This window comes from Pteropus vampyrus, unplaced genomic scaffold (genome assembly GCF_000151845.1).
Source record: "Pteropus vampyrus isolate Shadow unplaced genomic scaffold, Pvam_2.0 Scaffold50, whole genome shotgun sequence".
NCBI lineage: Eukaryota > Metazoa > Chordata > Mammalia > Chiroptera > Pteropodidae > Pteropus > Pteropus vampyrus.
In genome coordinates, this window is record NW_011888831.1 from 491192 (window position 1) to 502235 (window position 11044).

Sequence of the window (11044 nt, forward strand, 5' to 3'; positions counted from 1 at the left end):
ACTTCCCTGCTTAAAACCTTCAAAAGGCTTCCTATTGCACTCAAATGAAAAAAAAAATTAATTTAAGCAGGAAATTTTCTGGCTCATGTTTTCAGTTGATAACAATGAAAAGCTTTGTATAGGTCCTATCTGATCTGACTCTTCATGCACCAGCCAAATTGACCTCCTCGATATTCATTGAACATGTCAGATTTGATCCTGCCTCAGGACCTTTCCTTTTGCTCTCTCTCTGTCCAGAATGTTTTTTCCCCAAAAAGACAAATTACTTCTCTCCTTACTTCTTTCTGGTCTTTATTCACTGGTATTCCTCAGTGAGATCTTTCCTGATTATTCTAAAATTTCAACACACACACATGCACAAGCATACATGCACACACACGTCCTATCTCCTTTTTCTTCTTATGATTCCCTCTATAACATACTATATATATGTATTATTTGTTTTGTTTTGTTGTCTCCCCCAATAGATATGAGCTCCATGGGACTAGAAATTTCTATTTTGTTCCCTGAGGGACCTTCAGTGCCTCAAAGAGGGCCTGGTACTGAAGAGAAAATTTCAGGATTTTCATTAAAAGCGAATCAGCTTTTTTGTTCTGCTTCTGTAAATGTCCTTGCTGCATGCAGGAGCTCACTGCAGAGCTCTTTTGTACCTTGTTCTATTTGCCTTTTGCTCAATAAATGAAACTGTACTGTTTGTACCCCTAGCAGGTCCCGCTTTCTGTAACAATTTGTATCTGTCAGCAGCCCATGACAGCTCCCACCCTTACCAATGTTACTGCTTGTAGTCTTCATGGCAGCCCCCTCCATTTGTAATGGTTTGAGTTCAAACTGACCAATTAGCTTGTGTAAAAATTCTGGTATATAGGCGATGTTGCAACTGAGCCCACTGCCCAGATCTTCAGAGCACTAGCTCCTCTGGAACTGCGCATGATAAACCTGAGCTCCCCTTTCTCTCCGAGCTACTACTTGGTGTTTCTTTGGACTGGTTTGGGATTTTTCCACAACAGTACCTAGTAGGCATTCAATAGCTTTTTGTTGAATGAATGTATGAACACTAAAAATAATTCAGATGACTAGAGCCAAGAGTATCAAAAAGAAAAGGAGGTGGCACGATAATGTAAATATACTTAATGCTATTAAATTGTATATCCAAAATGGTTAAAATGCTGAATCTTATGTTATTTATATTTACTACAATACAAATTTAAAAAGTAAAGAGGAGATGTGATTCTGGACAGGTGGGAAGGAACAAGTTCATGAAGGGCCTTATAAACTGTGTTACAGAGATGGAACTTTATCACAAGTATTAATTTTAAGCAGGGGATTGTCTGGATCATAGTTTCAATTCAAAAAAACCAGCTCCACACAGTAACAGGAGTGCTCCACATAATAACAGCAAAATACACATTCTTCTCAAGTGCACATGTTACATTCTCTGGATAGACCATATGTCAGGCCACCAAAAAAGTCTCAATAAATTTAAAAAGACTGAAGCCACAAAATATTCTCCAACTAAAATGGAATGAAATTGGAAATCAATAGCAGGGAAGAATTTGAGAAATTCACAAATATGTGGACATTAAATAACGGTCCTAAACAACCAATGGGTCAAAGGAGAACTCACGGGGAAAATATTTTGAGGTTAGTGAAAATGAAAACAAAACATACCAAAACTTAGGGATTCAGCATAAGTAGTGCTTAGGGGTAAATTTAGCTGTAAATGCCTATATTAAAAAGGAAGAAAGATCTCAAATCAATAGCTTAAACTTCTATCTGAGAAACTAGAAAATCAAATAAACCTAAAGAAAAGTAGAAGGAAGGAAATAATAAAGATCAGAATGTAAATAAATGAAATAGAAAATAGAAAAACAATAGAGAGAATCAACTAAAACAAAAGTTGTTTTTAAAAAAAAAATCAAGAAAACTGACATACCTTTAGCCAGCCTAACCAAGAAAAAAAGAGAGAAGACTCAAATTACTAAAATCAAGAATGAAAGAATAACATTACTACTGATCTTACAGGAAAAAAAAAAGGAATTACAAAGGAATACTGTAAACAATTGCAAGTCAGCAAATTAGATAACCTGAAACAAATTCCTAGAAAGACATAAACTACCAAAACTGACTCAAGAATACATAAAAAAATCTGACTAGACCTATAACAAAGAGATCAAGTTAGTAATCAAGGAAACGTCCCATAAAGAAAAGCCCAGGACTCAATATTTTCACTGAAGAATTACACTGAATGTTTAAAATTAATGCCAATCCTTCACAAGCACTTACAAAAATAGAAGAGGAAGGAATACTTCTCTACTCGTTTTATGAGGCCAGTATTACCCTAATATCAAAGATATAAAAAATAAATAAATAAATAAATAAACTGCAGACCAATATATTGTATGAATATATTGTATGAATATATTGTATGAATAATCTTCAATATATTGTATGAATAATCTTCAATATATTGTACGAATAAATAAATAAATAAACTGCAGACCAATATATTGTATGAATATATTGTATGAATAATCTTCAATGAAATACTAGCAAACCACATATAAAAAGTATTATACACCATGGTCAATTGATTTTCTGCAAGAGTGCCAGGACCATTCAAAGGGGAAAGAATAGTCTTTTCGACAAATAGTTCTGGAACAAATGGATATATTTATGCAAAAGAATGAATTGGGGCCCTACTTCATATCATATACAAAAATTAACTCAAAATAAATCATAGACCTAAAAATATAAGAATTAAAACTATAAAACTCTAGAAGAAAATATAGATGTAAATCTGTGGCCTTGGATTAGGCAACAGTTTCATAGATATCAAAAGCACAAGCAACCAAAGGAAAAAACAGGACTTCACCAAAGTTTAAAACTTTTGTGCTTCAAAGGACACCAACAAAGAATGTGAAAAGATAATCCATAAAACAGGAGAAAGTATTTGCAAATCATATATCTGATAAAGGTCCAATATCTGAAATATAAAAAAGAACTCTTAAGAACTTAACAATAAAAAGATAGCCCAATTTAAAAATGGGCAAAGGACTTCAACAGACATTTCCCCAGAAAAGATACACAAATGGTCAACTAGCATATGAAAAAAGGCTCAACATCACTAATCATTAGGAAATGCAAATAACAAACAAAACTCAAGATATCAATTCACACTCACCAGGATGGCTAAAATAAAAAACGTACAGTAACTATTAGTGAGGATATAGAGAAACTGGAACCTTCATACACTGGTGGGGATGTAAAATGAGGCAGTTGTTGTAGCAAACCTCTATCAGTTCCTCAAAATGTTACACTGTTACTACATAACCCAGCAATTCTACTCCTAGTACCGTATATACTCCTAGGTACATAATATACCTAAGAGAAATAAAGACATACTGTGATCACTGTAAGTCAGAGGCCCAAGTCTGTCTTAATGTCTGTGAATTGCAACTCCGATCAGATCTATCAGTCCTGCGCAATTCGATAGGAAACGTAGCCCTTAAACACTGTTTTGGGGGTATTTTTATTTGCCTGTTTGCCTCTTTGCCGGCCACGCTGCCATACAGCACTCACTGTCGCAAAACAAACTTCCTTGTACATATCTTTTTCCCTTCTGCCGTCAACTGTGTCCTAGCTCGTCCCAAGAAAGCCTCCGAGCACGACTAAAGAGAGTGACAGGGCGTTTTACGACAGTTGCTTTTTGGCAGTGCCAGAGGAGGAAGATGGCGACCACCTTAGTATCTCCTAGAGGAGCGGAGCCAGTACCTTCCTGGGGGCCAGAGGCCATTACCCCTGACTGGGAAAACCGTGAAGTCTCCACAGGGGTGAGGAAGGACTCGGGCTTAAGGAGATGTGCACAAGGCTTGATGCGATGGAAGGATAAAGCCTGAACGGGTTGGGAATATTGGGGGCGAGAGGTGGTCTATGATGTGCTAGAGGCAAGGGGAGAGGTATGAGGATGTGGCGTGGTACTTTCGTGGTGAGAGGCAGAAGGAAGATTGAAGCGTGGAATTTCAGAATTTTGCGAGACGCAGACTTAACGCTCGGATGGGCCTTTGGGGATTAGAGGATTGGAATTCTGGTATTCTGCGGGGCGTTGAGGCCCCTGTGAGATTTGACAGTGGGTTAGTGGTGCACGACTTTTGTACTCTAGGGACTAGATAGAGGGATCATTAAGGTTTGTGTGTGCTGTAGAATGTGGACAGGCCCAGACTCACCCTTTTCTTGTTTTTCCCAGACCACTATCATGGCAGTGCAATTTGACGGAGGCGTGGTTCTGGGGGCTGACTCCCGAACAACCACTGGGTGAGCTCAGGACAGATATGTGAAAGGTCTTCCCATCTTTCTCTTCCTTCCTTGCTTTCCAGCCCATCCTTATCCTCCACAGACCGCTGTGGAAGGGAAGTTTCTCCCCTCCGTGGAGCTAAGGATTTGTTCCAGCTTCTACTACTTCTCAATTCCCCTCACCCTTAGGTGAAACTCTTGCAAAAGTCTGTTCTCCAGCCTGCTTCAATTGGATGAGGACTAATAGGGAATAGTGCAGTTCTTATTCCTGAGTCCTGAGGGAGTGGATAATAATGGGATGGAGATGGGAGACAAGTAGGTGCATCCCTCACTATTTTGCCGTTCTGCAGGTCCTACATCGCTAATCGAGTGACTGACAAGCTGACCCCTATTCATGATCGTATTTTCTGCTGCCGCTCAGGCTCCGCAGCTGATACCCAGGCAGTAGCTGATGCTGTTACCTATCAGCTTGGTTTCCACAGGTGCTTGTGGGCAGGGAGAAACAAGTTTCTGAAGGGAGTTGGGACCTGAAAAGCCAAACAGCCTGACTCCTAGCCTTCCCTGTGACTCCCCTCACCCTCTAGCATTGAACTGAATGAGCCTCCACTGGTACACACAGCAGCCAGCCTCTTTAAGGAGATGTGTTACCGATACCGGGAAGACCTGATGGCAGGGATCATCATTGCAGGCTGGGACCCCCAAGAAGGAGGGCAGGTCAGATATCCCCCACCCTTCCCCCCAGAGCACTGGAGCCATGCCTTTGATCTTCTCCCCCACCCAGGTATTTTGTCTTTCCAGTCTCTGCCTCACTTACTATTAACTCTTCCTAGATCAATCCCACAATGGACAGGTGAAAGTACATGTGTCGTGGGGAAGGTACAATTGATGATTCTTCTCCTTCCTCCATCTGGCAGGTGTACTCAGTGCCCATGGGGGGTATGATGGTAAGGCAGTCCTTTGCCATCGGAGGCTCCGGGAGCTCCTATATCTATGGCTATGTCGATGCTACCTACCGGGAAGGCATGACTAAGGAAGAGTGTCTACAGTTCACTGCCAATGGTGAGAACTTGGGCTTCTGGGCCTACGAGCTTCAACCCCCATACCCAAGCCAAGCCAACTTTCATCATTACTTGCAGTGATCCCAGCATCTGACTCTGACCCCAACTTTCTTCTTTTATCCTCAGCTCTCGCTCTGGCCATGGAGCGGGACGGCTCCAGTGGAGGGGTGATCCGGCTGGCAGCCATTGCAGAATCGGGGGTAGAGCGGCAGGTTCTTTTGGGAGACCAGATCCCCAAATTCACCATTGCCACTTTACCACCTCTCTGAATCCTAGGATTCTAGGATACAATAAGAGACATCTCATAATGATGCAAAATTCAATAAACAGTTTGTCAAAGAGTCTATTTGTTTTGGATTCTTTTTATGACTTCAAGCCTGAAATTGTCTGGTCTACTGCTGTTCGTACATACCACTGCCCTGAGCTCAGAGGGGATTGAAGAGAAACCTTTACAAGGGTGGTTTTCAAACCTTTTTCTCCAGGTCACCTTCTCCCACACTTCCTTTCTTTCGTAGAGATCCTCAACCCCCAGGCCGCAGACCGGTACTGGTCCGTGACCTGTTAGGAACCAGGTGGTACAGCAGGAGGTGAGTGGTGGGCCCGCAAGCAAAGCTTCACCTCTGTATTGCAGCCGCTCCCCAGTGCTAGCGTCACTGCCTCAGCTCCACCTCAGATCATCAGGCATTAGATTCCCATAGGAGCACTGGTCACTACTGCCAAAAAGGTTGGAGACCACTGCTCTCCCACCAGAGTGTGTTTTATATAGGGATTACCAACAAATTATCCTTTCCCCACCTTCATTCAAGCCTTAGGTAGAGCTCAGAATTCTGACTGAGACTGAGATCACTTCTTAGCCTGTCATCATGGGTGGCTACTGGCCCTAAGGCCAGAAGAGCTTCAGATCTCCTCTGACCTAGGCTCATGGTCCCCTCTCTCTGCACTTACCTCTGTCATCTCATCTTGTCAGGAGCAGCAGTGTGACTTCCTTGGCTTTTGGGAGAAAGGTGAACCTTGTTCACAAATGGAGTGTAAAATGGGTGTTGGGTTGGAGAGAGCAGCCACTAGGAATGCTGTGGGCCAGCTCTGGAAGCCACCATTCCCATGGGGAGTATAGTAAGCCAGTCTTCAGCCCCTTGAATGGGAGGCAAAGAGTGGACTCTGGCCCCTACAAGGCTGTCCCCACTCAAGTCGGACATAAATGAGCTTGGTGCTCATTGACAGTGACCAATATTCTCAATCTTGCCCCAATCTCAGCCCCCACCCCCCTTGCCCCTGCCATGGATCAGGTAACTATAAGCCATATTTGAAAACCTTGTTCTAGAATATAATCCTGCCCATGAGGGTTTCGGAGGGTACAAGTAAGGCTTCCTAAGGAGGTAGGGATGGGGGAGGGTCCTGGATTAAGTGAAGAAGAGCAAAGGAGGATCTCTGTCCCCAAACCTGTACCTCAAAATAACCAATAGATTTTCCTGCAAAACCTGTTCTCCCAGTCTTCTCTTATCTCAAAGCATCTTTGATTCCTCTCTGCCTTGCACTCCACATTCAGTCCAACAGTAAGTCCTAAAAACTCCAAAAGTATATCTAGAATCCATCTACCTCTCACTATCTCCACAGCACTGTCTTGAGCCAAGCCACCATCTTCTCTTGCCTAGAGAATGGCACACCCCATGTTACTTGGCCTTACAGCTTCTATGCTTTACTTACAATCTTTCCCCATACAGCAACCAAAGTGATCTTGTAATGTGAGATCATGTCATTTCCCTGCTTAACATTCCTCAGTGCCCTATTCCATCTAGAATAATATTTTAGCCCCTTACCATGGCTTAGAAGACCCAACAGTTTCCCTCAGTCTTCACACTCAAGTCACTGGCTTTTTTTTCTGTTTCCTAGAACCTAAGGGATTTTGCACTTAACACTTGCTGTTTTTTTCAGCCTGGGACTGTTCTTCTCTGATTTAAAAAATATACTATTAGAACAGTTTTAGATTCTAAACAAAATTGAGTGGAAAGTACAGAGGTTTCCCTGTATGTCCCTCTGCCACCACATATGCATAGCCTCTCCCACTATCAACATCCTGCACCAGTGCGGTACATTTGTTAGAACCAGTAAACATTGACACATCATTCAGGTCTCAGGTCAATGTCACCTCATTAGGCCTTTCCTAACCACCTGAAATTTCGCATTACCATGCTTAATTTTCTTCATAGCAGCACTTAATTGCTATTTCATATTATCATGCTTATTTGTTTATTTACTGTCTACCACCTCTACTAGAAAGTAAGGTCAGTGAGAAGAGAGAATTCTTTCTGCTTGGTTCACTGATATATCCTCAATACCTGAATATATTTATTGAATGACTATGCTCCCTAGCCATATCTGCTGTCCCGCCTGGCCCCCAACCTCTCCAGACTGCTCTCACCACACTCAACTCTGAAGCTTGATTTCAGCAAACTTCCAGCTAGCCACACCTGATCTCTGCATTAGATTAGCTGCATCATATTCACCACTCCTATGTCCTCACTCCCACCAAGTGCTACACTTCCTACCTCAGCCGCATAACCCAGCCTAGTGCTTTGGCCCCATTTACTCTCCCACCTCAACACACAAGCATACACACACAACACTTGGCAACTCTGAATATATTTAATGAGAAGGTCATGAGGGACTTGGGGGAGCCAGAAACGGGTCACTGAGAAGTGGGGGGAAAGGAATTTTGCCAAGGCTTCCTGGAAGTTCAGCCCCTGGTTGTACCCTTCAAATGGTGGAGTCATTGGCCGATGCTATGTCATGCAGCTGGTGGCGGAAGGAGAGTCGGGCTTTTCTGCTGAAGTAGGCACCAGACTCTTGGGAGGGTATCCCTCCCTCAGCCACAATGGGGGCTATAACTGGGCTGGGATCTGGATCTGGAGGGGCAGCTGGATCCAGACCTAAAAGGGAGATCAGAGGAAGAAGAAGGGGGTTGTGGATCTGAGTTCCCCATCCCTCCCCCAAAAGCTCCCATCACCCCCCACCCCCCTTAGAGAGGTCAGGGAAGACACCTGGAGGTCTTGGGAGGGGTGAATGTTAGTGGCATCAGCAGAGAGAGGGACAGGGGATGTTGAGAGAGCAGGGCTGGCTTCACTGGCCTTCGACCTATACAGTTGCACCCAGCCCCATACTCAGAAGGGCCCTCATGCTGGGTGTAATGCTCTGTTGTCACTGTCTTGAAATTCTTAATCATTTTTTATCAAGGAATCTCATTTCTTCATGTTCCGTTAGACCTTGCAAAGTATTTAGCTAGCTCTGTGGGGAAGCAATAGATCTATCTACCTCCCACCCAAGCAGACAGACTATCCTTTTCCCTTCCCTGGTTTAAGAATTTACCTTTCTTCCAGTGAAATTTATCTGTCTGCCTGACAGCCTGCCTTTATCCTCAGTCTACCCCCATACCTGCTCCTCTTTCAGTCCCCCGCTGTCTCCGGCACCCACACCATGGGAAACACCATGCCCCCTTGAGACCCATCTCAACAATGAAGGAAACCAGGGTGCTGGGAATGGGCAGGAGGGCCCCAGGAGGAGGGGTGTGGTTTCCAAGCCCCCCCACTGTGGGCAAAACTACCACTTAGCCTCAGACCGCCTGGTGATTATAGGCGCCAGGGGATGGAAGGGGGAGAAGAGGGAGGAGGGAAGAGGTGGAGGTTTACCCCACTTAACACCTATCCTTTTGTGCATCCCTTCATTTGGAGGCTCTCTTGATCCTCATGGAGAAGCAGAAGGAGACTGGAATGGGTGGCATGGCAGATGCAGAGGTGCTGGGACATACAGGTGCAGTGAAAATTCAGTACAGCAAGGCCGGACAACATGGTGCCAGCCTGGACACTTCTGGGAATTCATCTGTATTTTAGAATGAAAATTTAGAATTTCTAAGTTGTAAAATTTTAAAAATAGTCTATTATTTTAGAACAGGAAACTTGGTCTGGTGACTCTCGTCCCCTTTTATGAAGATAGTTGTGATTGATAATGCTGTGCTAGGTAGAGTCTAAGGACTTTTACATGTTTAGCTCATCTAATTTAATGATATCGATGATCCTTTGAGGCAAGTGTTATTACTATCCCGATTTCACAGATGAGGAATTGGAGGCCCTGAGACATTAGGTAACTTGCCCAAGGTCACACAGGCAGTTACCATCAGACCAGGAACTCTCACCGCCACTCCCATCAGTCTGACTTGAGAGTCCACTCTGTTTGCCACCACACTGAGCTTCCCTAGCATGTTCCTGGCAGGCACTGATGCCCTCAGCCAGGTCTGGGGCAGGGGGTGGCCAGAGTCTGGGCTGGAAGCCTTAGGTCCAGGGCACTCTAGCCAAGGATTCTAAATGCCCTCTAGTAGAGCTGTGCAAATGCTATATTATTCCCTAAGGGTGCCATAATGCGGGTGGGAAAGGTTAGGATATACTGCTGACGATATTGCCTGATTTAGAAATGTTTTTTGCTTTTTTGTTTTGTTTTGTTTTGTTTTTATTTTTATTTTTTAATTTTTAATTAAGTTTTTTGGGGTAACATTGATTAATACAATCATATAATTTTCAGGTATACATTATCACTTGACATCTGTATATTCTATTGTGTGTTTACCTGTTTTTAAATTAACTTTATTGAAATAAAAATTTACATTTAATTTAATACACACATCTTAGTGTACGGTTCAATGAGTTTTGATGTGTATACACCCATGTAATCACCACCCTAATCAAGATATAGGACATTTCTATCACTGAGTTCCCTTGTATGCCCCTTCACAGCCAGTTGTTCCCCCACCACCTCCCACAGGCAACTACTGATCTGATTTCCATCACTATTGATTAGTTTTCTCTATTTCAGAACTTTATATAAATGGAATCACACAGTATTATTCTTTTGTGTATAGCTTCTTTCAGCATAATGATTTTGAAATTCGCCCATGTTGCAAGTATTGACAGTCTGCTTTTTTGTAATAATAGCTTTATTAAGCAATAATTCGCATATCATAAAATTCACCCTTTTAAAGTATATGATTCAGTGGAGTTTTTTTTACTGTATTCACAGAGCTGTGCAACCATCAGAACCAATTTTATAACATTTTCTTACTCTCGAAAGAAACTCTGTATCCATTAACAGTTATTCCCCTGTCCTCCTTCTCCCAAGCTACTGCCAACCACTAATCTACTTTCTGTCTCTATGAATTTACTTATTCTGGACATTAATATAAATGGAATCATACAAAATGTGGTCCTTTGCGTCTTTCTGCTTTCACCTTACCATGTTTTCAAGGTTCATCCATGTTGCAGAGAATCAGTACATTATTCCCTTTTATTGCTGAATAATATTGTATTGTAGAGATAAGCCACATTTTGTTTATTCATCAGTGGATGGACATTTGGGTTGTTTTTACTTTTTGGCTATTTGAATACTAGTATGGACATTCATGTACAAGTTTTTGTGTGGATATATGGTTTCAATTCTCTTGGATACACATGTAGGAGTAGAATCGCTGGGCCATACAATGACTCTTATGTTTAACATTTTATTCATTTTTATTGCTGAGTAATAGTTTATATACCACAAATTAATCAAAATCAAAAACTTCTCAAAAGCCACATTATTTTAAAAGGACAAGCCACATTTTGGGAGAAAACATTTGCAAAACATATATATGATAAAAGATTTATATCCAAATA

General features: G+C 42.2%; 1 protein-coding gene across 1 annotated transcript; it reads left to right on the forward strand.

Annotated features, from left to right (window-relative positions):
* The first annotated feature begins 3651 nt into the window (after positions 1-3651).
* On the forward strand, positions 3652-5690 carry PSMB6 (proteasome subunit beta 6). The gene is made up of 6 exons (XM_011359696.2): positions 3652-3830; positions 4244-4311; positions 4641-4772; positions 4875-5004; positions 5205-5349; positions 5475-5690. Exons 1-6 carry the CDS (start codon positions 3729-3731, stop codon positions 5615-5617), a joined length of 720 nt encoding a protein of 239 aa, XP_011357998.1. The 5' UTR covers positions 3652-3728; the 3' UTR covers positions 5618-5690.
* Positions 5691-11044: the final 5354 nt, after the last annotated feature.